Source organism: Coffea arabica, chromosome 5e, assembly GCF_036785885.1.
Source record: "Coffea arabica cultivar ET-39 chromosome 5e, Coffea Arabica ET-39 HiFi, whole genome shotgun sequence".
NCBI classification, from domain to species: Eukaryota; Viridiplantae; Streptophyta; class Magnoliopsida; order Gentianales; family Rubiaceae; genus Coffea; species Coffea arabica.
Window position 1 is genome coordinate 49,316,731 of NC_092318.1, and position 26,895 is coordinate 49,343,625.

A 26,895-nucleotide genomic window follows, 5' to 3' on the forward strand; every position below is an offset into this window, starting at 1 on the left:
GAAGTCGTGTCAAAAGGTCATAATCACTAATACAGGAGCCCCCACTTAACAAAGAAATAGGGGACCCTAATGCGATTCTCTTTGATTTGATATCTAGTCAAAAGCATTCTGTTTTTCACTTCTTCAGTAACTAAACTAAAATGGATTGCTAAATCTACTCCAACCAATACTAAGAAAGGAAGCTATACCTTAGAAGATGAGTAAGGGAATATCATTATGATTACGTAGAATTCTGATTCTGTGCTTTCTTTCTTTTTTATTTTCTTCAAATGATTTAGGTTATATAGTTCTACGTCTCTTTTCTTGTTTTCAATTTTCTGAGTTTTAATTTGAACAAAATGGTAGGGATGCAAGATGTAGAAGTAGGATCTAATTATTCGGGGAACAATGTTCATTACTCAACATGGATTATAAATCATCTCAGATAACTTGTAAATCTTTTGCAACAAAATTATACAAATCTAGCAGTCAAATATTAAATGGTGTGAACAAAACCCATTTAAGTTCTCGAATATATGCTAATAAATCCTCTATTTTACTTTGAAAAGAATTGTTGACCAGCAACTGCAAGATACGATCTTCTTATTATTCTGTCCCGAGCATCTTTCTTTCCTTCCTAAATTCAAGGGAAACTCCAAACTCAAGGGAAATAGAGTAATGGAGGGCTTGAAGAGTTACACTACTAAGCTTACATTTGAGGTGCGTAGCCTTCTGATAAAACCTACTGGTAACTACTGATGAAAAGATTTAATCGTTTTTATATATACGTACTCTAATAGGTCTAAATGCACACCACATCAGTTCAATTTAGATCTAAATTTCGCATTTTACACATGCTACATATATATAGACCTATTAAGGTCATATATACGTTAACATAGAAAAGATTAATTCAAAAGGGAATGAGAAAATAGTGTCCAAGGGCTACAACACATTTGAAAGAAGGCAATTCGGTTAATTCTGTTAAAAATTTTCTCCTTTCATAGTCCTAATTAAGATTTCCGTGTATCACAAGAAGTATGAAGTTGCACTTATAGATATGATGCTTCAAAATCTTCCAACGTCAGATCCTCGCATGAAAATAGATTTATGGAAGAGTCGATTGTTACTCCAAGAAGGATAGGACATAGTAAGCGTTCTTATGCGGACTTTGTGAGTATGTTAAAAAGCCAACATGAATATTATTAGGAAATACTACTTCATTTGTTACTCAGAAATTAGGTGCATAACAAATTATATAAAACCACCCTAAATCAACATATATATTAGGGATTACTAGTACACTAATTCATTTTTTTCTTCTGCTTCGTCGAGCATCTATAGAGTTCCACATCAAGAAATTCTTACAAGAAGTTGTAATGGGAGTGGCGTGCCTAGTGGAGGAATCAAAAAATTAAGTAATGTTGAGGATCATGAAGAGTACCATTGGAGTCTGTTCCTAATTTTTTTTTTTTTTTTTTGCAATTTGACCATCCGTGATAATCACTTAAATTCTACCTCATTTGCACTCAAATAGTAAATGTGAGATCACACTGTTCAGTGCAAGCTTATAAATTATGCATTAGAGAGCATAAGATTGAAGCAGCTAGCATAAAGGAAAAATGCGAGGTCATAGTTCAGTGCAAGCTTAGATTTTATACATTAGAGAACATGACATTGAAAGAGCACAAAAAGAGAGAATGATGCATGGATGACACTCTTGTAATTTGATAGCCCAAAGAAAGGACAACTATGTAAGAGATACCAACGTATTTTGCACAACAAATTCGTTTTCTTCAATATACCAATGCTTATTTTTTGCAGCAAAGGTCCTGAGAAAATCTTTTGATATAGATACATGTCTATCTAATTTGAAGCTAGCATTGGAAATTTTTGGGGTGGCACTTTTGGGCGCAAGAATCCTACATAACATGGACCCTAAAACTGAAAGGTTATGGCCAATAAGGTTGAAGAGTATGATGAGGCTCCTCTTACCATAAATGAACCGTGTAATGGGAGATGGTGAATTGGACATCACATGGGAGTCACCCTCAAGCACGTCACAACTTGAATGGATACTACAATCAGAGAAATCTAATAATGTAAGAGAGAGGAGGGTTGTGTATGTTCTTGGTGGGATGGAAGCGGTGAAAACATTTCAACCATAGGTAAACAAAAAGAAAAGGAAACAAGAAATAAAAAGAGGTCAGAAACAATTTCTTGAACAGTGAGACAGAGAGAGAAAGAGAGAATGGAGGGAAAAGAAAGTGGGAAACTCAAAAATCCAGAAAGCAAATTACTTACAACATGAATAAAGGCTCTCTCATTTCTGTTTGTTTTTTTCTGATCAGCTAGCTAGCTCCAAGATAGATAGATATAATGTATCCATTGCATTGCATTCACAATATGGCTTGAGCGCAACTTCACCGAGGTCATATTCAATCCCATTAATAGTCACTTTCTGAAAGAACAGATCTCATTATCTCTCCCCCTTTTTCCCATACTTGAGAAAAAGAAATGGACGGTTAATGGAGTTAAGGAGTCTGAAAGAAAGTGGACATCAGCAGTCAATTCCCCTCCCCCCCCCCCCCCAACCCACAAACACCAAACAAAAACTCTCTCTTGTGTACTTCATCAACTTGAGCCCTCCTCCATACAGTTTCCCTACAAGAAAATGAAAGTATTTGTATAGTTACCCTATACCACCAAAATAATAGAGCTTGTTGTTGTTGGATGGTCTATTATCTACCTATAAATACACCTCCCCTTCAGCTTCTCACTTCCATTTTCTGCAAAACTCTCCTGTTCACAGCTACAATATTTTCCTTAGCATTATTATAGAGTGTAGACTCTAGAGAATAGAACAGAATTCTCATTTCTCTCGTTCTCTTCTTATTAGTTGTTTGTTACACTAGCGAGTCTCCCTTTACTGTATCTTTACTTTCTTCAGGTCAGTGTATAGAGTTCAAAAGTTCCATGTATATTGACCTAAAACACACGCAATACCGAGTGACTAAGAATTTCTTGCTTTGCTTATTTTGGATGCCTCTATATATTTCTGTTTTACTACTAGAAAACTCATCATCCTCCAATTCTGGCTATATTTTGTTATCACTTTATCAACAGAATCATCAAATTGGTTTTGCTTATTTCAGCTTTTGAAGATGGATTGTCCTAGTCAAGATCATCAATTTGATCAGTCGTCCTCTTCTCAGCTCAGAAAAACTGGAAGAGGGAAGATTGAGATCAAGAGGATAGAAAACACTACAAATCGACAAGTCACCTTCTGCAAGCGTCGTAATGGCCTCCTCAAGAAGGCTTACGAATTGTCTGTGCTTTGTGATGCTGAAGTTGCTCTGATTGTCTTCTCCAGCCGCGGCCGCCTTTACGAATATGCTAATAACAGGTTGAGGGAAATTTGCTTGTTAATTGTTCTTGCTCGAGTTGCTTCTATACAGGTTAATTAGTAGTTTTTGAGGTTGTTTTGACAAAGTTAAGGTTGTTCATTGATTCCTTTATTTGGTGAAAAGAAGTTTTCTCAAGTTTCCATCTTTTCCCCGTGTGTTAATGCCAGTGTTCAGAATTTAGAAAGACAGATTGGTCGTGGGGATGGACATGTATATGTCTTGATTTCATCAGCTCCTGTCATAGTATTTAATTGGGGATTTTTTGGCGTAGGAAACATAATAATTTGATGCAGTTAAGATAGAGTTGCCTCACAAAGATTCACTTGTTTCTCTCCTGTTTTCTTTCCTTAATGAGCTTTGCAACATACCTCTTTCTTCTCTATTCTTCTCTATTCGTCCTTCCCAGTTTTTTGCTTGATCTAATCCTCAGATCTGCTATAAAAGATGGGAGTAGAACTTATCCATAAAGCTAAGAGTTCTGAAACAACAATTCAAGTGAAGAAAAGCAAAGAAATTCTTGGGAATCAGCTTCCTCTTATTATCTCCATTGTTGTTATCTTTGCCTTTTCTTTTGCTTATTTTTCCTCACTCTATTTTCCTTCTCTCCCTCTCTCTCCACATGTCACCTGTCAGCTTACATGAAGCTCTCTGCTGACTGCTGCTCCTAAGCTGTCATGTCCTCATTATCCCATCCTCTTCACCTCATGACTCATCCTTAAATAATAACTTGTCAGTCATCGGTATATATGAGAAAAAGAAGATGACAGTTAAAAATGACCAATGAAGTTTCAGATTAGGGTTTCAAAGCTCAAAAGGGTTGGTCTTAGAACTAATCAAAATCCCATCTTTAGACGCAAAAGGTCAAATTAGGGTTCTAATAACAAATGAGATTTCTTGGATTTTGTCATCCTAGTTGACCATTCTACCCCTTGCAATAGCCTATAGGCTACAGTAAGAATAACTTTTGAAAAAAAAAAAAGTTACTTTAAGGTGGCTAGTACAGATTTTAGGGTTTGATTTCTAGATGTGCATACATCATAAGTTAGGCCAGAATCTTTGGTCTGGTCACACATGATTTTTCAGTTCTAGACTTGAAGACAAGAGGAGGAGTGTCTGTGCCATATTCCTTCCCAACCTGGGGTTGTCTTTCATCATCTCCTCAGTCAAATTTTTATCTCGAAAGGTGAAATTTTACTCATAATAGATCCTTCAACTTAGACTTCTTTGCCCTTTCTTCAAAACTTTGACTTCCCTTCTCAAGCTCAAGAGATCATCCATAGATCAGAAGACGGTGAAGAAGCACGAAAGGTAAAATGAAAGCTAAATTTGGTAATTAGCCCTTTTATAAAAATTTTATATCTTTCCTTTTTAGGTCACTCTTCTTGTTAACCAATCAGAAAAAAACAAAGAGAAAATGGGGATGGGGAATCAAAGGTACGGAAAAATTAAAAGGGTTAATGGGGTTTCTGCACTTTTTTAGATTGTTTTGTTTTTCTTGCATGGGGAAGAGTGTGTAAGTTTATGCAACAATGGCTGCTCTCTGAAGCCTGAAACAGACAGCTTCAATCTGATGTATTCAGATCAGAAGAGTTGACAGACAGACAAAGAAACACTTACTACTCAGTGCTCACACAGAACGCACACTAACACAAGCAATAATGGTACAACAGTGAGAAAAACTTTATTTGGTCTTTGAAGTTGTGAGAGAATGCATTGAGGACTGCAAGAAAATGGAACTATGAAAGCAATTTCGGGATTTTGAAAAAATCGAGGTGGGTAATGGGGTCAATCGAGAGGGTATTACACTTTGGGTTAAAAGGGTTGTTGACACGTGGCAATTATGGGGGTATAGATACTCAAGCCAATCATATTGTAGGATCTTGTGCCAGCGTGGCATAGGACAGCCCATCTGTGGCTCGACAAAATTAAGGTTGCAGCTTATCCTGACTATACTGAAATGTATGTTTTGTGTTTTGTCCAAACTGTACAGTTTTGCAGAGTCTGCTATAGTGCGAAGTCTTGTTTACTATTCAGCCTAAAAACTGGTTAAAGAAACTTGAAGTTTGATTTTACTTGGGTCACTGAAATTGCTTCTTTGCACTCATCATGTAAAAGAAGCATACCACTTTGCAATGCTGCAATTATATATCAACAAAATATGGTTTTTCTGCAAAAGAGTGCCTGACATTTTAGAGTAGGAAGCTAACTAATCATATATAATTAAAGACCTTTACGCATGATCTTCAGGTCAAATGTGTTTTACATATTTGATCTAAGACAAATTAGTTTTCAAAAGAACATCATTAATACGTATTTTATAGGTAATTTTTAAAGAAACAACCAAAAACAGAAAGGTTAATGTCTTGTTTTTGCCTCAAGTGATGTGCATATGCCTTGCATATGCAGTATCCATCTTCTGTGTGAAGTCGTCAAATTTGGCACTATACTTTTAAGGTGGTATGTGCTTTTGCTTAGAAATTCCAAAGGCCAAGCAAGAAAATGTCTGAACTTGTCCCCTTAATCATAGAGCATAGATAGCTTTCAATCTAACTTGCTAAAAGAAAAAGAATTGAAATGACGACATTTTTCTTACTCCTTTTACAGCAACATCCTAATCCTCTTGGTAATTCATAAAACAAATGTTTTCTCTTATTTAACTTAGCCAAAACTCCTGTCAATTGTCATCCTTCAAGTCACATCATCAAATTTAAATAAATGGCCAGTCTATCTTTAACATATAAAGCATTTCTTTCCTCACTTTGAACTTCACATCATCAAATTTAAATAAATGGCCAGTCTATCTTTAACATATAAAGCATTTATTTCCTCACTTTGAACTTTTTTTATATCCTACTAGCCTTTTATTTCTTTTCTTGTGAAATTTGAAAGAATATTCTTATAAGATGATGACATTTGAAAGCTTGAGCTCACACATGACTATTGAATACTTTCCTATTAGCTGTCATATGCAATTTATAAGCTTTCATACTATAATTTTGTGTCCTATCTCTTATTAGCAGTTTGTAAGGAGGTTTTACTAGACTAAAAAATATCCAAGACAGTATAGTGTTTCTAATTCTATGTATGAGCTCATTGCGTTACATTTCATGTAGGATTGCTCCAATGTTACATTCTCAACCTTGTTCTGAAACAATTTTTACTCTGAACTGTAGTTACTGAGAAATATACGTTACAGTTAAGTTGATAGCTTCCAATTCCTCGTTAGAATTTCATGAATATGCTAAGAAAGAACTGATGTTCTTCTAGAATCACCCTAATATGTTAGCGTTTGGTGTTCTTTTTTTTTTTTTTTTTTTTTCAATTCCTACTTCAAGGAGTTTTCTAAGAATGACGCAAATTCATCAGCAAATTATAGTAATATATTGGCAGAAAATAACCCATTCGAGTTTGGGGTAGAAAGTTTCATGCATGCATGTCAATGATTCCAAGGATAAAGTGATATTTTTCCAGCATGGGTGTATAAAAGGAAATATTTAACAGACAAAACGATCTTTAATGCATAAATAAATAATGGGATTTTTTTGCATGAAAATTTACAAGTACATTGAACACATTGAAAACATAATAAAAAGATTTCAATAGATCCTACATCTGGAATTCTTATAATCATTAATGAACATCTTTTACAGGAAAAGATGTGAAGATTGGCTTAAACTTGTATTAGAATATACAGTTACCAATGTATCATTTGCATTTTCCAAGTCAATTTTCTCCATGTCTGGGTTACCGATACATCTTTTACCAAGATTGGCTTAAAATAGTATATAGAAGACCTTTGACATGCAATTACAACAAGTGTTTTTAATCACATCTTTTAATTAACCTACACCAGCTATTTGATGATGATGATCTACTGTTCAGATAACCATTTCATTGGAGTACTTAACTTTTTTGGTTTTCAGGCTTAAAGAACGTCTACTGTCTTCTTTTGATGTGTTGCATTGATAATAAGACTATACAAGTTCCTACAAGATTATGAGCACATTTCTTTCCAAGAACAGATTTTGCAAAAGTGTTGGATGATTTCTCCCTCGATAATATATAGAGAGCTCCAGTTCCAAGAATTTTCAGGGTTTAAAGATCGTTTTAATATGTTAGACATTGACTTTTTTATGATAAACGATTTTCTTCACTTTTAACTTCTTATTTCTAGGTCACAGCAGAGTTTTAACTTAACATTTAAAGACTCTAAAATTTCTTCTTTCTCTTTTTTTAATTAATTTCTTTTTTTCTTGTTTAAATTACAGGCATTCCCTTTTTTATCAAATACTTCCAGACTTCTGTTCAATAATCTCCAAAATTTTATAAATAGCTCTTCGAAGGAAAACTAACCTTAGCCTCTTAGTAAAGAGAAGAGTAGAGAAAATACACAAAAAGCATAGTTTGACGAATCAAGAAATAATATGGAAAAGAAACAATAGTCAAAAACCAAGAACTAATAATGTCTAGTGATTTCTCTTTTTATATTTTTTTTGCTAGAAATGAATGCAGTTTTCCAACAAAAAGAAAAGAAAAAAGATCGGATTATATATACATATAGGGGTCAAGTAGTTAAGTTCATTTTTTAATTTACTTTCTCAAAAAAAAAAACAAAAGAGCCTTTCACATTTCCTCTCCTTTCGGTTCAATCATAAAAGAGTCTATAATAAGGCATCCTTTCTCAACTTCACCTAAATGTTGGAAGACTGGCAGTTTATGTGCACACAGTTAGTGGCTATATATGTACTATGTATGTTGTTTGGCAACTTTTTGCTAAAAATGTAGCTTGGTTTGGCTATTTGTCAATGTATTTCTAGTTTTAACCTTGGTTTTGTCTCTTCTGAATGGAGAAGGATTGATGACATTTATGACGAAAAATCTGATGAACATTGACTTGTATCTTCCTGCTTCCTACGTTTGCAGTGTCAGGGGGACCATTGAGAGGTACAAGAAAGCCTGTGCTGATTCATCAAATCCAGGATCTGTTTCTGAAGCTAACGCCCAGGTATAATACTTCTCATTGTTACGTTAAGCTAAACAGAAACATTCCCTTGTAAATGTTTCCTCATATTCTGGACCACAAGTACTGTAGCTAAAAGTGTTGCATCAATGTTGAAGAACGTATTGCTTTCTGTCCTCTTTTCTTTAGTACCATAAATCCTCTCTCTATCAGTTGATAATCTGACATTTACTATATATGTACGGTGGTAATTGGATTTCTCGTGCTCATATGGCCTAGGGACTTGTTTTCTTGTAAGAAAAGTTGAGCCATTAAAATGGTACCCATGAAGTATAATATCTTGAGAAGTTGTAAATTTTAATTTAGATTGTGCCTAAATATGGTGCCCATTAATTTTATATGAGAATTTCTGATTTTAGGTATCACTGATTTCATTTTGATCTGGTATATTTAGGAAGATATGTGTTAATATCTTTGATCAAATATGACATTCTAGAGCTTGTCTGTCTGCTTTTTATCATTTGAATGCTTTACTGAATCTCCAATCCTTTTCAATACTTGTAGACCATGATGATCACTTTTTGTTTCCTCTTTTAAACTTGAACAACCAAATCTGAGAAAGAATCATAACAATCAGCCTTTCTTTTCCCCTTCTCCTATACCATTTAATATTGTGGTAATACTTCAGTGAGAGTTTTCTGTCAATATAGTCGACCAGTATAAGTTAAACTGAAGAAACTCTAGTACCAGGATGCTTCCAATGCCTATGATTAATATTTGTTTCCACCAGAGAATGTTGGATCTGCAAGATAAATGTCCAAGCTTGGGGCCAGTCTTTCAGTCCAACATAAGTACCTTCAGACTATAATCAATTGTATATCTGCTTTCAGTTCTATCAGCAAGAAGCTAGCAAGCTCAGGAAACATATAAGAGAGATACAGATTTCAAACAGGTAAACCTTTAAACACACAACAACGAATCAACTCATTTAAGATATAAACTTCACCTCATAAAATTTTTGCTGTGAAATTTCCAGACACATCCTGGGTGAAGGGGTAGATGGATTAAACTTCAAAGAACTGAAGAATCTTGAAGGTAAAGTGGAGAAAGCCATTGGCAGAATCCGTACCAGGAAGGTAAATGGTTCATTTTTTCATATTCAGTGGATGATAATGCTAAATCTGTTGTTTGTTGGAGACCAATGAAATCCATTTTATTTTTCAGAACGAGTTATTGTTTGCTGAAATCGAGCTTATGCATAAGAGGGTAAGTGGTCATTGTGGCCTTGCTTTTCAGTTTCCTTTCACAGCTTTACTCAACGTAGTTCAAATTCTAATTTTTGAACTCAAGGAGGGTACAGGGAAATTAGTTTTAGATTTTTTTTTTCCAGAAAGTAACTAAAAAGGGGAGGAGATTGAAGTTATGTCGTTTGATTCGAGGGTCAAAAGCTGGTATGAAAAGCAGAAAATAAACAAGAGTGGATGTGATTTTGCTGATTTCCTAGCTTCTAAATAAAACGACCTGCTTGAGATTAAGAGACTGTATTTCTTGAATGTACTGTTATGTTATATGTGAAAACTTTTGGTAACACACTAAGCCCAGTCTCCAGATTTGAATCATGGTTCTAAACAGACAGATGTAAAAGAAACTAAATTTCTATAGCATACTCTTTTGCAACTAATGAAAATTTATTTCATAAACTCTGAAGACCTAGGGTTTCCTTGTATTCATCCTTTTTTGTTTTTCTAAGACACTGGGGTCTGGGGCTTATTGAGCCCTCTTGCAAGTAGCAAGTAAGCTCCTTCAGTTCAGCTGAGGGCCCTCATTACACGTTACAATGTCTTGGTGCTATTTAGAAAAAATTGGTTTAATCTTTACTTGAAAGTATGAAAAGATGTTAAGGGCACAGTGTTTTTTATCAATTTAACTACTGGATTGTGAAAGTTGGCAGCAAAGTCTACAAACAAATCCCATTAAATGATTTTGCCTTTAGGATACAGGCCCAGTAGGTCAGGCTCAGACTTCTAATCGTCAAAATAATATCACATGATCAAGAGCGAGCTTACATCATGCAGAAAAAAGGAACAACAAGCAAAATCTGAAATCGTAAATTAAGTTATTTCATGAGGCAGTAATAGTCTGATATGCTGTTCGATTTTTGTTTGTTCTTATCTTGTGGGCACGCACAATAAATGAATGAAATACTTTGGATTTCTCAAAGAACTTCAATTTCCTGAGCACAGCACAAAATTAATATTTTCATTACCTGGGGGCCTTGTTGATTAATGTACATCATTCAGATGAGAACTTCTCTTATGTTGAAAGCTCTATTCAGGGCTTTGTGAATTATATATGCTTAACTTAGAAATGAATCACTTTGGACAGGAAATTGAGCTGCAAAATGCCAATACGTACCTGAGAGCAAAGGTAACATATCTTTCTTTAACAAAGTGTCATGCACAGGTATCCAATTAGCAGTTATATATTTGATCAATTATTTTCTGTATAATCAATGGTGCAGATTGCAGAAAACGAAAGAGCACAGCAGCACATGAACTTAATGCCAGGGTCTGAATACCAGCCTCTTGCTCCACAGCCTTATGATGTTAGGAACTTCCTCCCAGTAAACCTCCTGGAACCTGATCAACATTACTCTCGCCAGGACCAAACTGCTCTTCAACTCGTCTAAGATTCTGTAAGCTTTATTCAAACCATTACTCAAGCACTGCTGATAAAAATTATCAGTTGGATGTGAATCAGATATTTTAGTATTAATGATATTTCTCTCACTTGTAACTAAGCAAATTATGCAAAATAGTTGAAACTATAATGAAGGTTAATGTTTTTCAATTGCCAAACTGTTTAACATCCGCTATTATCAAGGAGCAGATGATTAAACTTTGCTGCCTATAAGAAATGCCCGTTCATTTTATGCGTTATCATATCTTGTGGTAGATGCAGGATTTATAACTTTTTTCTGGAGGGGGGAAAAGTGGGGCAAATATGCACTTACATGAAAGTCTTTTGTGTAATTTCCAAGTAGGGATAGCATTTGATTTGATTGAGGGTATAGCCGAAAATCCTTATAGTTTTGGAGGAGATCTAGCTAGTTCAACCAGCCCAGTACATGCGCCATTGATCATATTGTTTCAAACTTTTTTATTCTTCATTGATGCCCAGTAATGAGCTAACTCCTCCCCCCCCCCCCCCCCTCTCTTTTTTTTGTGGTTGCAGCCTGCTGAAGGGAAGTGTTTTCCATTGGATAGGCCTCTATTTTACTAGCACTATGGCAAGAGCTCTTGTCAATTTATGAGAACAAGTTATATGTAGCTATAACCAACTACTGCTTTGAGTATGTTGTTTATAAGAATGATCTCGTTTTACTTGTGGACAACATATCTATTTTCTGCGCTCTCCCTAACTGCATTGCGGATGTTACTAATTTCACTGACACAGAACAAGCTCATCTGCCAATGATCCTTGTGATAGCTCTTTCAAATGCTTGACAGTGTCCACTTGCGTCAAGAAAAAGAAAAATCCAACTGACACAGAACAAGCTCATCTGCCAATGACCCTAGTGATATCTCTTTCAAATGCTTGATAGTTTCCACTTGCGTCAAGAAAAAGAAAAAATCGAAGGATTCACCATTATAGGATATGCTAAGAGCTTGTTTTCTTTTCTTTATTCTTTTTTTTTATTTTGGCAATTAAGGAGGAAAGAGGGTCTCAAAAAGTACCTGAGAATGTTTTTTCTGGTGCATTCTCGGCAGGTCATACTATTCCCATAGTTTTGCTTTTTCTAAATGTGAACTCCGAGTATAAGCTGTTATTGAATTGGCTACAAGCTTCTTGTTGTCCTGTACATTTTCTGCATTCGTGCAAATTGGAAGTTTTTCACAACCCCAAGTAAATTTTTTTTTTTTTTCTGTGTCCTATAGATATAAAAACCATTTTCTTAAAGGGGTGTTCCGAACCATCAGCTGCTTATGCACCTGGATAGCTGGGTCAGAAAGTCTCATGCGTCTATGAAACGGCCTTTTTGGTTTCATGGCACCAGGCCCGCAACAGATCTTCTGTCTCACATCCTATGCCACTCTCTGTTTCATTTTTTATTATATTGTTATTTCTCCTATATAAATATCATGTTTTAGTTCTTTTTTGTTTTCTTAAAATTTAATAACTATTAATTGAGTAAAAAATAAATACAGCAGCTTCAAAAAAGCAATATATAATAGAAAATTAAAAAATATAGCAGAAAATTCATAAAAAATCTCATTTTTATGCATTTTGATTTTTTGAGTTTGTTAAATTTTGTGTATTACTCAATTAATAGTTATTGGATCTTAAAGAAACAAAAAAGAACTAAAACATGATATTTATTTAGGAGAAATAGTAATATAATAAAAAGTGGGACAGAGAGTGGCACAGGATGTGGGACAGAGAGTGGCACAGGATGTGGGACAGAAGATCCGTTGCTCACCAGGCCCCTGTTTCCAAAACTTCTGTTGCCCTTGGCCTATAACAATTACTGTAGCCCTTGGACTATAACAATTATAAAGTGTGTTTGGATAGGAGATTATTTGAAATATTATTTGGAATAATTACTGTAGCACTTTTTGTGATGTGATGTATGTGAGATAAAAAGATAATTGAAAAGATAAAAATGTGTATTGGAAATTGTAATGGTGATGTAAACAAATAAATTTGGGCAAATAATCTCCTGACGGTTTTAGAAACTTTCCGAGGTTTCTAATAATTTTACTTGGCACTTCAAATTTTAAAAAATTTCATTTGTCTGCCTTACTTTAAATTTTTTGTATCATTTACAAACTATTTTAAAATATAATATTAAAAAATTCATTTTGGAAGAGCAAATATAATCTCATTTCAAATTTGTCCATTTGTTATTTTACTTTTTATTATAAAAATGCGAATATAGTAATAATAAATGAAAAGTAAAAACAAAAAGTATGAATGTTTATTTTGATTGGAAAAAACAGAGTGTGCTTTTTAAATACCAAAGGTGCGTTTGATAAAACTGAAATCTGAAAACTGAAATTTGAAATTATTAAATTATTGAATTGTTAAGTATTAAATCAAATACATTTGAGTGTATATCACATTCAGTCACTTATTTTTGAAAACAAGTTTTGTCTAAAAAATTCAGTACTACTTAATTAATTCAGATATTCAATTTTTGATTATCAAATATATCTGAACATATTAAAATCTGAACCCATTAAGTTTAACAAATTTAAATGTTGAATTGAGTTATCAAAACAAAACCCAAGAGTTAATAGTTGAAAGTTTATTTGAGCACTTTTAAGGTAACAAAGATAATATTTTCGTTACTGTAATGTATTTTTGTCAGGACCAGATTCAAAGGCTGGTCCAAGTAATTTTTGGATTGAAATTTACTGGTCCAAAATGATTAATCCAAATTACTCAATAGCTATTGGATCCAGGTACGTAAACCCATTCCATTTCCTTCACAATTCCGATGTGGAATATTATATTCTTCCCACCTTTAAGACTTTGCATTCTCGCAAAACCCATCAAAATTCAAACTGTTCACTTGGTTATATGCGAACTCTTCCCAATTCCGACGTGGGATATTACATTCTTCCCCTCTTTAAGACTTTGCATTCTTGCAAAACCCATTAGAATTCAAATTGTTCACTTAGTCATGTTCGAACTCTAGAAGTGGTTACAAGCTCTAGAGGTGGCCCCCGTCGGACGTGGCACTTAGCTCCTTGCACTTTCTTGCATAGTTGGAACCATAACCCATTGACCCAAATTCATCCTGTGCAGAGACCACGCGAGATTCGCTCTGGTACCATCACGATCTGGTCCAAGGGTTGATTCAAGTAATTTTTAGATCAAAATCCATTGACCCAAAATGATTAACCCAAATTACTCAATAATCATAAGACCCAAGTACTTAAACCCATTCCATTTCCTTCCCACTTCCGACATGGGATACTACAGTTTCAAGTCAATTGAAGAAGTTCTATAAATCGTTTACATATTTTTGAATTTTTTTTGTTCAAGTTGATGGCTTGAAAACTAAAAAATACAACATGCTAAAAATTACATATAAACTTGTTTGTCAAGTTTTTAAGTTGGTGCAAAAAAGTATTTTCATGATTGTAAATTATTGCAAGTTATTGTTAAGAGTATTGTAAATCATTCAAAATTTTGAGTAATTTAATATTTCTTGTCCGAGCCAATGATACAAAAACTATGAAAGAATTTTTCGATCTTGTTATCACCTTTTAAATTTTTATTAAAGAGATAAATTTGATATGTTATGACAATTAAGAGGTCACATCAGATGGATAAATTTGAAATGAAATTGAATTCTTTATCCCGAAATGAAGGTTTTATTATTATATTTTGAAATAGGTTTCAAATGTTACAAAAAAGTTTAAAATAGGAGAGCCACATGAGATTTTTTTAAAGTTTGAGAATGCCAAGTGAAATTATAAAAAATCTACTAAGTATCCCTAATAGTCAAAAACACACATTCATTTAGTTCAAAGTCCGCAGCATTAACAACCCAGGAAACACATTGGATTGAGCTGTTCCGTTACATTACTTCTGCTTCTTAGTGACTGGCACACACCGGACAATACAAGTCTACTTACAAACAGTGATTGCATAACATTCCTAATCGGTAGACACATATGTGAAATTCATAAAATCAAGAACGTTGAGTCATCTTTTGGTTTATTTATGTCGTTGCTTAAGTCGTATTTTTGGTTTAGTATAAGATTTTTCAAACAATTTTAGTCTCTGCCTTTGTCACCATTGATCATCATCTGGAACACCAACTAACTTGGAGCAAGTAGACATGAAGACTCGAAAATTCCTCTGCCCAAAAAGAATGTTGAATCCTAAACTCCCCTTTCTCTTGGCATTTGTTTTGCTGCAGGCAGAACTCTGAACCCGTAATACAAGGAAAGAAGATGGAATAATGGAAAGAGAAGGCTACTGGCTTTGTTTGATTTGCTCTTTTGAGCAAAAAAAAATCCCAAAATTTCTGAACCTTATGTCCAACCACCTCTATAATACATTCATTCTTTTCAGTAAAGTGCTACAATCTAAAAGCTCTTTCAAAATAATGCTACGCAAACTATTTGTTGTTTAATTGGAGGCTGCATGGTCGAATGTTATATCTTTTGTTTTATATTTATACATATATTTTCAGATAAAGACTCCACCTGCAAAATGATCTTCACACAAGGTTTAGAAATAAACCAATATGTCCGCATAAACTTAGCAACATAACGAGGATTAGAAGTTGCATTATTTTGTTAAAAATAATATAGAGAAACTTGTAAGATAGCTTTACAACTTAACTTATAGTTTACACCTTCGGTCCTATGGTCTCTCGAGGATCAATATCTAGGTCGTATACTACATTTCATGCTATCTTCATCTATTTCTATTGTATGGACAAAGATAACAATCTCATATTGTAGAGAAACTAGCATGAGCAGAGACTGAAAGCAAAACCTTCTTCCCTCTGTCTCACACTTTACCTCTTGTGTAGTGCCAAAACCAAATATATGATGAGTAAGAGATCTTTTCCTATTCACCCCGTTATTCCACATCTCTTGATGAATCCATTGGAGAAATTCACATGCCTATACCAGAAACTACGTACCTCAGGGGCCCCAATCTCAAGCCAAGGCTTTGCAGGCCCGCTGAAATGTATAACTGCTGCAGTTTCCAACATGTATTTATTAACTTGTGTGACCCGATGACCCAACCCAGCCATATGCCATGAAGGATCAATGCGCTGCATGTGTCCTTCGAATGCCAATAAAGCAGGAGGAAGTGCTCCAGGATGCCAAAGAGTAAAACCATGGTTGAGGTTCTGCAAGGTAAAAACAGAAGGATTAAAGGTAATAAATGCTATTTCTCTATCAAAAGAAGAATAATTAGATCACAACTGTTTAAAGGTTTCTGTTTTTTGCTTAGCATAGTCGGTATCTGTGACAGCATCTGAACCAAAATTTTTCAGAATCTAGAGAGTGAAAGTCCATTCTCACTAACTAAAAGATAATGTCTATATCTCCTTTTTCCCCTCCTAACTCTCATATTCTTTCACACGCTCAGAGCCTCCTTAAAAAATGTCCAATGTCGGTACTGCATTAAACCCATGATTTTGGAAACAGGTATCTTTTGATCAAGAACAATTAACAGAAAAAAAAAATAGATAATGATGTAATTTCAAGTCAAAAATGTCAATAAGACACTGCTCAAGCTATTGAGCTCCAGCAACACTTCACACTAGTTAGTAAAAGTAAACTTACGAGCTTAAGCCATTGATGATAAGTTGCAGTGATGTTGGTCTTTCTCCATGCTTGAAGATCAAACATATTCATTCCATATAGCCATGCACAACGATCAGAATCCAACTTGGCTGATATCATTGGGTTTGTAAAGTTGAAGAAGTCATTGTATTTTCTTCTGGGGCAGCAGTCACGTCCACACCATGAGTCAACAACTGCACCAACAACTTTCCCATTGAGATCCAATTCCCATAGAGATGATAAGTCATGTTGTACAACAATATCATCATCCAAGAACACAATCTTGTCCAGATCCGGAAATAGCTGTTGTGCCGATCACAATCAAATATACGATCAATCTTCATCAAAAGTTCATATTGAAGATCTTCTTTACTACCAGTCAAAACAACCTTAAAGCGAGTAGTTACCTCAGGTATATAAATGCGGAGGTGATTCAAGAGGGATACAAAGCTGGGGCTTAGCACCTCTAAATTCTTCTCCAATTCTTGCTGATATTCGAAGACTTCCTCCTTGAGACTGACATATTTGTTCTTCCAGATTAGGTGATGAATCTCTAACATCTCCTTAATGGCAACATTAACTTTATGTGACCAATCATATTGATGGAGTCCCTTGACTTCCACCACAGCTGAATTAATAGAGTTCATGGCAAACCATGCATGCATTGCTGTATAGGTCTTTTTATCAGTAACTACATGAAAAACAAATTTTTCGGGGTGGGTGGAGCTGTTGACACCAGAGGAGATGACAACAGAAGCGGCGAGGACATTGTCAGTTAAAAGAACAACGTGATGAAATGAGGGGTCGGTAAGGCGAGAAACAAATTCAGGCGAAGGTAAGCGGGAGCGAGCCATTGCGTTGACAGCATATTCTTCAGCTAGTATGAGAGAGAGGCATTGTAGGCTCTTTGGTATGCCATGAGAAGCTAAATGCCAGTTGATGTACTCATGCCGCCTTGCCGATTGAACCATTTGTTCCATCTTAGCCATCTGCAATTGTAGGAAGTAGAATAAAATACACATTGAATCTCCATGTAGTTTACTAAAGAGCAATTCATTTTTAGACCACGTCTTATTTAATAACATCCTTTTGCAAGATGCACTCATAGCACTGCAGCGCAATGTTTATTTCTGTATCATGTGTGATGTACTGCTGCAAAATATTTGAAGTGTCAGCAACCAATACTGGTTGATAATATGTGCATTATGCACCAGTCATAGGCATGATTTGACTGAATAAAGTGTGGGAGCTCTATGTGTCCTGTGATGAAATACAATAGATCCTTGGTAAAAGTCCAAATTACTACATCAATTAGGAATGCCGTCCAATATCTTTCACAGGAACATGGAAACTATTGGGAAGGAATTTCCAAATCTAAAAGCTTTATATCCTTCCTCCCAATGAGGTAATAATGGAAAGGAAAACCATTAATCAGACAGTATTATGTCTTTACCAAATCAAGAAATCAGTCATTCACCTTTACAATAACAATTTAGGTTTAAATAGCAAACTTCTGTAGAAAAGCGCAAAACAGTAATACTACTTATGATCTGTCCTAAGTATTGGATTCGTGATGTTTTTCCCAACTTTGAAAAGAAAGTACATCAAGACCAACTAGTCAGTCGTTCTAATTTTATTCGTTAAAGGCTCAAAAGAGTGGAATCAGGTGGGGGGAAAAAGAAAAAGTAAATGAGGTATGATATGAAAACTTAATGTACGAGAGCTTTCTATGGTCCCATGATGACAAACATTAGAATATAGCCCCTGGAAAGAATACAATATTACTACATCAGTCAGAATGCCATCCAATATCTTCCAGGAAAACAGAAACAACGGGAAAGGACTTCCAACTCTAAAAGCTTTGTATCCTTATCAACCCCAATGATGTAATATTGGATAGGAAAAATGATTGAATAGAGGGTGTTATACTTTTAACCAAACCAAGAAATCAGTTATTAACGTTGACAATAACAAATCTCATCAGGCTTGAACAGCAAATGTGCATAACAAAGGCATAAGGGTAAATATTGCTTATGCTATGTCCTATTTATCTAATCTATGATGTTTGGTCCAAAATTGATAGGAAAATACATCAGAATTGACTAGTCAGTGGTTTCTATATAAAGTATTGTGTCAAAGGCTCAAAACAGTAGAATCAGGGGAAGAAAGAAAATAAGACATGATACGACGGAATAAAGTATGCAAGCTTTCTGAGGTCCTCTGATGACAAATCTATGATATAACAGATCCTGGAAAAATACAACATTACTAACATCAATTAGGAATGCCATCCAATATCTTTCACAGTATCGTGGAAACAATTGCAAAGGAATTTCCAGCTCTAAAACCAGTGAATTGTTCTTGACATTTAAGTTTGAAAGGAGACCTTTAGCTGACAATGCTTGTTGTATGAATAATCAGTATGTTAGGTGCATTGATCAGTCATTAAATTATCTTTCCCAAACTGGTGCAAGTGACACAAAGTTTCCTGGTTGCATAAGCTAAATTACCATATTGCTGAATTTGCAAAATGATTGCCAGCCATTCACCAGGTGTTATTCATTTACTTTGCATGGTTGATATGTTTTCCATGCAAAGGAAGGGTCTTCGATTTTACATGAGGTTTCAGAGTAAAAAATTACATGTCATGAATATTTGATAGCCACTGTGCCAAAAAACAGCATTAGAACTGATTTAGAAACTTTCAAAAATAGCAACTCAGTCGGTTGATTATAAGGGCCATGCTTTGCTTAAAACAACTACCATGGAAAAGAATATTAAGAAGAACAAAAGAAAATAGCTTATTAATTGTCTAAATCACAACTAGAGAAAACCCTCAGGTTGTTTTATTTCCCTTTTATCACAACTAGAGAAAAGTATGGTTTACAAGTTTAGGATGAAAATATATTAGGACCACGCAAAGAATCATACACTTAAAAGTGGGCAGGCTTTTATTCAGGCAAAGGGGTAGGCGCCAGACTATGGATATGGCTACGAGATAAAACAGACTCACAAATAAAGAGCCACAGAACCACAAAAGCAAAGTACTCTAGAGGATATGTTTGTTACCATAGCTTTGGTCTTGAAAGCGAAGGTTCTTATGTCCTGTTTGTTTGATGTCACATCTTTCACAAGATCCTTAAATGACGCTGGCAGCAAAGTTGGATCTTCTATTTCTCTAATTCCAATCTGACCATCGGTGCTGCTTGTCTCCAGTAAGGCCCTTGTCAGCTCTTCTCTGAGCTTTTTTAACAGTACCAAAAATTCATCATCACCATCGCTAGAAGACAAAATAAATTAACTTACATCATATCCGTGAGAATTTTATCTAGAAATGATGAATTTTTCAATCCGTGTTTATGTGTGGGCATACTATGGCAAGAATGTTAGTTACATCATATTTAGCCTCATCCAGAACAAAGTAATACCAGTAAGTGACACCCTTTTTCCCCTCACTCAAGGAGTATGAATTACCTTCTGCTGCATTGATCTGTTACACAGCAGTTTCGGGAATAAAATATATGTTTATCACTTTAACTCAACCACTACATCACACAACGAATAAAATATATGTTTATAACTGAACCATAACCGGTTACAGATAATTGTTTAATTTAATTTTTTGTTTGATTTTAATGATATTTTGTTGTATTAGCTTTTTTAATTTACTATTACTAGATTGTGTTGTCAAATAATGAATCTACATTCATTAGTTTAATTTAAGATTTTGTATCCTTTTTTTTATCACTTACACACACATTGAATGCGCGCGGATCACTAGTACTCGTAATTTACATATATGCTGCATCACATACTGTCAGTTGTTTGGGGTTAGCAGAAATCAAGAATTGTTATTGCAATAAAATAGTATTTTAATTAAGAACAAGTGGCAAGTGGGCATCGATTAATACGATGGGTATTCAACAGAAAACTGTCGGCCAAAACAACTAGTGGAAGTCATTACCAGGGTCCCTCAAAATAGCTCCTTATTGTCTAGAATTTGTCCCATACGACAAAGGTCAAAAATGGCGTGAAAAAATATATTTCTATCACGCAGCATCTAAAAATATTTGCGCTTCCATCTCTGGTACTCACACTCCAACTATTATTTTAATCATATATTTTTTATTTATTAGATTATATGATAAAACAAATGGTATGAATGCAAATAACAAAAAATAGAGTATAAATAATAATTTTCAAAACAAATTATAAGTCACAAATAATTCCCAAATCAAGTAGTCCCGATAATTAGATGGAGAGGCATATTAGGTTGCCGGCTGAAAATTATGGCTGATAAATTTATCTAAAGATGGTGTTTATAGTGTTAAAAAAGAATTATACAGCAGAAGAAATTAAAAACTATTATATATGTTTGCATGTCCTCGACCAACTTGTTTAATGGATTTGACTATTTTCACTACACTAATATTAGCCTATTGGTCCACGCAATTTGACAACTTGTCATCCCAAACAAACATGGCAAGTATGGTTTCACTTTTCACACTATTTTGTACCATTGTTATGAATTATGATCAGGATAGGCTGGTGGGCTAGAAAAATGTTCTGTAGGAAATACTTGTTTGCTTTCAATCTAAATGTACAACTCTGCAAGTAGCTAAAAAGACTTGTTCTTCCACCCAAAATCTAAACTTCGTTGTTCAAGCTAAAAGGAAAAAGAAATTTCTATTTGAAATCTTCAAGAAATTATTTCAAAGTGACAAGCATCACATAACAATGACAATAACGTGCAAGTCATGATGAGAAAACAACATGCATTTTGTGTGCCAAGTGATTGAAACTTGAAAGATGGAATAACTAGTCAGATTGGCAATCGTAAAGTTTAAAGTCAAAGGAGCAACTTTGTGCAACATTTTAAAGAAAAGGTAAAAGAAAGTGAAAATTGAAAAACCACATCGTCCTTAAAATTACCACTAACACTACAAAACTTCCCAAAATTTTCTTGACCATATTCATACGGTCACAATTTTGTCGTCATTAATTTCTGGCATGCTTGTGAAACTAACAAGACAAGTGAGGTTCGCATGAATTCTCTATTTGTTTATTTCTTTTCAATCATTCCGCCAAATATTCCATGACAAAATTCAGGCACGCCAGTCAAGCCTTGCCATCAGTTAAAAAGAAAATAATTCTCCAAGGCTTATCCAAATTCCAAAGCTACCCCACACGCCGCGTTGGCACAGGAGACGTGGTAATGCCGAAATGGTGGTACAACTATAGCATCTTGTCGTGCTATTTTGTTTTTAACTTTGTAAAGTACTAAAACAATTAAACAATACCACAATAAAATAAAGAAGGGTAAACTTGTCAAAAAGGTGAAGGTTGAAAAAATAACTTACCAGAGCTGGATCATTCCCGCCGAAAATCCTCCATCCCATGCAATCTACAGATGGGGGGTGAAAAAATAATTCACCGACACATTATTAATTTTGTAGTTTTCACCCCAAAATAAATACTACTCATATTTACCCAATTGTTCACTACGCTCAACTGTGAAATTACGGAAAAACCAGGAAGAAAAGAGAAATTTACCTAGAGAAGAAGAGCAAAACGAAGCCGATTCAAGAACGACAAAAGCAGTTCTAACAAAAAGAAAGGGCAAAAGTAATCCTAACGTCAAAACCACCGGCAACAACACCCTGCGCTGATATATCCGCCGTGTTCCTCCTCCAGCCGCCGACGCCGCCGCCGCCGATCCTTTCCCTCCTTTCATTGCTCCTCTTCCGCCTCCGCCCCCGCCACCTGCCTCCGAGATCGTCAATCTCTTTATACCTCTCGCCGATATATAAAACTTCATTCTCTCCGGTTTTTTTTTTTAAATTTTCTCCACTCTCTCACACTTTCCGCTTCTTTTTCCTGGAGAAAATTGTCATCTCACTTCTCAATTACTTCAGCTCCAGATCCCTACACCTGAAAGAAAACATACAAATTAGCTGAAATATCAGTTTCCATCAATGAATCAGTCATTCAATCAATCAGCTGCTTGCTGATCTCAGCTGAAAGTTACCTTGTGGATTGAGTTTCACAAGTTTAGTGCGTCTTCTTTCCTCCTATGCAGAGGTTGGATTGTTCGAAGGGAGTGGGAAATCGAGGATATTTTAAAGACCACTCAGCCGAGTTGAGTTGAACTGAGTTCTTGGAGATGAGTAGGAAAATGGTTTTTGTTTTTCTTTGTTTGAGAATGAGAATGAGAATGAGAGAGAGACTGAAAGAGTGAGTGTGTGAGTGGGGGGTGTGGGCCCGGGAGGGGGACTAGAAGGCAAAAAAGCCAAAACTAATGCCGCGTTGAATGCCGCGGGAAAATAGGAGGATCATTTCTGATTTTCTGTTTTTTTTTTTTTCGGTTTTAGTCGGGGTTGAAATTTTGAAGAAATGGCGGTATTACTACTATTTATTGTTTAGAATCTTTTATATTCTTGTTAAGATGGAATGGATAGTGCTACTTGTGCTTATCCATAGAATTCTGGAAAATGACGTCGAACAAGAGGTATTTGACTAATTGATGCATAGTTATTGATTAGGGACAAAAATTTTTAAAACCAATAGTTGGAATAATTTAAATTCTTGAGAATTATTAAGAGTATGTTTGGATAGATGATGCTATAGCACATTTTATGATATTATTTATTTAAGATAGATGATTGAAAAATATATTTATGATGCGAACAAAAAAGATACTTGAAACTTAATAAGGCTGTTTTCTATTTGGTGCCCTATTAAGCATATTAATAAAGAAAAGTAGATCAACTATTACTATTTTAATATTATCACCCACCCTTTAAATTGCAATATTTTTGCACATGAAATTTATCCTTTTTTCTTACAAATATATATATAGATATAACATTTAATCCAATTTTTATTTGGTGAGCTTGTCTAAATAGACAAACCCTTGTTATAAATGGATGCAAAAATTGAAAGTTCACCCCTTTCTATCATGAGAATGTCTTACGTATGAACGCTTACTAATAAATTTTTTTTCCAAAGAAGAAATGAAAAGAATGGATTCCCTTCTACATTATACATGTATGTATGTATGTATATATATATATGTATATATATGTATGTATGTATGCATGCATGCAATCTAATGTTTTCATTGGCTCCCTTGCATTTTACCTCGAGTGTAATGCCTTACTAACATATACTTGTCTTCCTTTCTAGCTTCTCTTCACCATATTTCTTTTTCACATGCATGTAATATATTTTAGATTAGATGAAAGGAGGAAGGAGGTTGAAGATGGTGAGAATTAGAGGATCTACTCCTTTAAACACGTTAAGATGATCAACTTTTATCAACTCAAGGAGGAATGATTATTGCCTTTCTTGGATAACCAGCTGGCTTCACATTCTCTTGTTTCACCATCAGCCAAGAATAATCTGCTGACAATTGTTAGTTGTGACGTTTGACAGGTGCAGCTTAATTCTTTATAAAACCCTGCAAAATTATGATATCTCATCTTAAATGCTAATTAATAAAAAAGATTATTACTACGTAGGTCTCATGTATTTCTCTAAGCAATTTCCACCGACACAGGGTAACATCAACGTGCAGTTGACATTTCATTTTAAGACTGAAACATTTTGGTCCAACGTTGAAATTCTTACGTGAATTCCTCAAAAAAAAAAATTATATGAAAAATGGAGAAAGCTGTGCCGACTAAAATATTGTTAACACTTCTCTATTAACAAATCATACTGCTTAAAATCCAGTCCTTCATGCTCGTGCTTTCACACGACTTTAATTGAAATGATAAGGCTAATTAATTGCATGGACCGACCTAAAATTAGATGGGAGGTTTTGACATTAAATGTGCTCGTATTTTGTGCTTGATTTGGTTCCCCATCAAACTCGATACCACATTACTCTCAGGGGAAAAAAAAAAAAGAAGGGTTTGCCACAAAGATAATTTAATTGTTCACTTTCGATTTCCACTGGTCTATATGGCTAGTGAGTTTAGTCTTCCTATATCTGTCCTTGCAATCTGTTGATTTCCTTGAGTTCATGATTAGTTTTAATCATAGCTTTCAATGTGTCGATTTTCTAGACAGGCTTCGATGCCAAAGTGGCACTACTGTACTGTTTTTGGAGAATTTTGTTGTCATGGTGGTTTTTAGCTGTCCCAAAATTATATGGTGCCAGGCAGCTAAATAAAGCTTTTTTCTCTGATAGTCCATGTAGAACATGTTTGCGACAATTATTGAGCAAATGGGGCTTCCTTTTCATTTTCTAAAATAACTTGTGATTGGCTTGCAACAGACATCAGAGCCCATATGGATTGCTATTTTCTGGAATGTTTTTTATAAAAAAAAATATTATAATAATGTGACGTATTTAAGATAAAAAAATAATTAAAAATATATTTATAAAAAAAAACGTAAAAAATTTTTGGTTTCTCTACTGGATTTACTAGATTCGTTGTAATGTTCTCTTGAATTTGTAGCCTGTAGGGGGGCTGCCCTTCCTCTTGAGAATGCTCTCTCGAAGAATTTACAAAAAAAAAAAAAAAAAAGAACCAATGACTGCCTTGGATTATTTTGGTAGTTGTAACGTGTAATGTGGTAATTAACCTTGTAAACTCCTTAAAAGTGCCTTCAGAATTTTTCAAAGAAATTGTTAGGGTAATTAGTTTAAAATGCTCAACAGAAATTGTAGAACTAGAATGTTATATTACTTTATTCAAGCTTGGCTATGATGGTATCAATTAATCTTTTCTTGAAAAAAAAAAGGCTAGTAGTCAATACTTTACTGTTTTGTGCTAAAGTATAAAGAATACCAAATCATCCTAGGAAACATGGACATGTGAGTTTGGAAAAGTGAACAGCATCTTGTAATTCATCCTTTGCTATCACAGCAGAATTTTTGCATCCTCTTGTTTGCTTTTGCATGGTTTTACTAGAGACAAATATACCTACAAAAATCAAACTGAAGAAATATATACAAGTACTCCCTCCGTCCCACTTTGATAGTTCTGTATTCTTTTTTCATCTATCCCAAATTGTAGTCCACTCTCCAATTGAAGAATGTAGTTGTATTTTAATTTTCCTAAAATACCCTTATTCAATGTAAGTAGTTGTTACTATAAACCTACCCTATTTAATGAGAGTTGATTCTTTTTTTACCATAAATTCAAGTTCCCATAAAGTTGTACCATATTTAATGTGAGGGTATTTTAGGAAAATAGCAATCTAAATTTACTTTTCCACCAAAGTTAACTACTTTCTCTTAAACTGTGTGAAAAAAGAAACAAGACTATCAAAGTGGGACGGAAAGAGTACTTATTTTCTCGACAAGAAGAAGGGCTCTCTCTCTCTCTCTTTGCGGAATTTCATGCAAAACCTCTGGTGTTTTGTGCAAGTTTAAATGTAATCTTCAACAATTCATATTCATATAAAGCTCCAAGCAATGCCATTAGTATCAAATTAATTCCTAAATCCTAATTAATTGCTCTTTTGTGAATTTATCCATTTTCTTTTCATATATTTTGCTCCTTTTTTTTTTCTATTTCATGATGGTTAATTAAACTTGTAACTCCTTGAGTTGATCATTTACTTCCATGCATAAAAGAACCATAGAATGTTGCTAAATTTATTAACCATTTAGCTTCTATTTAGGTCCAGGTGCATTCGAAAACCAAAATCGGAATGGCTTAGTTTTACAAAAGATATTAAACTTACCTTCTTGAGTAATTTTTTTTTTAGTTACATAAAGAACTTCCCTCAATAATAATAATAAAAAAAAGGTCTCTGTGAGTCTCATTCTTGTTTCTTAAATTGTAGTGGTCCCTTTGCAGTCTTTAATTTTGTCATAACGTATAACGTACGTAAATCTTCTCTAGCGGCTGATGCAATTAATGTTAACAATCACAAATTGGTATGCATCAAGTAAGCTTGTGTATGCCACTGGCCATTTGGTCCAGTGGTCATCACCATTAAAAGGTGATGCTGGAGGTCAGGGGTTCAATCCCTGCCTCCGGTCTTAATTGACCTTCATCGATGGAGTCTGTACTCACATCGAACCCCCTCCCTTTCCCCTTAAACTAGGCTAGATTAGGTATAGGACATCTATCGTTGCGACAAAAAAAAAAAAAAAAGTAAGCTTGTGTATGAACAAAAAATTGAAGTGTACTTGCTCTAGTTCTAAGATGTATGGCTAGAAAATGCAAAATTGATTGTTGAGGACAAAAAAACCACAGTACCACATTGC

The 26,895-nt window shown here is 34.6% G+C and overlaps 2 protein-coding genes across 4 annotated transcripts; one reads left to right on the forward strand and one right to left on the reverse strand.

Moving 5' to 3' along the window:
- The first annotated feature begins 2,790 nt into the window (after window positions 1-2,790).
- On the forward strand, window positions 2,791-11,742 carry LOC113687619 (agamous-like MADS-box protein MADS1). Of its 2 annotated transcripts, XM_072048953.1 has the most exons (9): window positions 2,791-2,929; window positions 3,135-3,385; window positions 8,310-8,391; window positions 9,237-9,298; window positions 9,383-9,482; window positions 9,571-9,612; window positions 10,732-10,773; window positions 10,868-11,041; window positions 11,581-11,742. In XM_072048953.1, exons 2-8 carry the CDS (start codon window positions 3,144-3,146, stop codon window positions 11,033-11,035), a joined length of 738 nt encoding a protein of 245 aa, XP_071905054.1. In that variant the 5' UTR covers window positions 2,791-2,929; window positions 3,135-3,143; the 3' UTR covers window positions 11,036-11,041; window positions 11,581-11,742. The 2 variants fall into 2 exon arrangements, with proteins under 2 accessions (XP_071905054.1, XP_071905053.1); XM_072048952.1 differs by lacking the exon at window positions 2,791-2,929 and having other exon boundaries at window positions 3,033-3,385.
- Window positions 11,743-15,624: 3,882 nt separating this feature from the next.
- Window positions 15,625-22,865, reverse strand: LOC140004006 (probable galacturonosyltransferase 15). 2 transcript variants are annotated; one of them, XM_072048954.1, is made up of 7 exons: window positions 22,696-22,865; window positions 22,221-22,598; window positions 22,028-22,071; window positions 19,737-19,910; window positions 17,075-17,656; window positions 16,668-16,970; window positions 15,625-16,228 (listed from the first exon to the last, which is right to left on the reverse strand). In XM_072048954.1, exons 2-7 carry the CDS (start codon window positions 22,483-22,485, stop codon window positions 15,944-15,946), a joined length of 1,653 nt encoding a protein of 550 aa, XP_071905055.1. In that variant the 5' UTR covers window positions 22,486-22,598; window positions 22,696-22,865; the 3' UTR covers window positions 15,625-15,943. The 2 variants fall into 2 exon arrangements, with proteins under 2 accessions (XP_071905055.1, XP_071905056.1); XM_072048955.1 differs by lacking the exon at window positions 22,696-22,865 and having other exon boundaries at window positions 19,737-19,947; window positions 22,221-22,361.
- Window positions 22,866-26,895: the final 4,030 nt, after the last annotated feature.

What these genes read in the sequence shown, in the direction of transcription:
- LOC113687619 (XM_072048953.1), top strand. Translation starts at nt 3,144, where the DNA reads ATGGATTGTCCTAGTCAAGATCATCAATTTGATCAGTCGTCCTCTTCT. An exon ending in TACGAATATGCTAATAACAG is followed by an intron (nt 3,386 to 8,309) that starts GTTGAGGGAAAT and finishes CTACGTTTGCAG; the next exon opens with TGTCAGGGGGACCATTGAGA. An exon ending in TTTCTGAAGCTAACGCCCAG is followed by an intron (nt 8,392 to 9,236) that starts GTATAATACTTC and finishes ATCTGCTTTCAG; the next exon opens with TTCTATCAGCAAGAAGCTAG.
- LOC140004006 (XM_072048954.1), bottom strand. Translation starts at nt 22,485, where the DNA reads ATGAAGTTTTATATATCGGCGAGAGGTATAAAGAGATTGACGATCTCG. An exon ending in GCGGGAATGATCCAGCTCTG is followed by an intron (nt 19,911 to 22,027) that starts GTAAGTTATTTT and finishes CTGTTAAAAAAG; the next exon opens with CTCAGAGAAGAGCTGACAAG. An exon ending in TCCGCATTTATATACCTGAG is followed by an intron (nt 16,971 to 17,074) that starts GTAACTACTCGC and finishes TCGGCACAACAG; the next exon opens with CTATTTCCGGATCTGGACAA.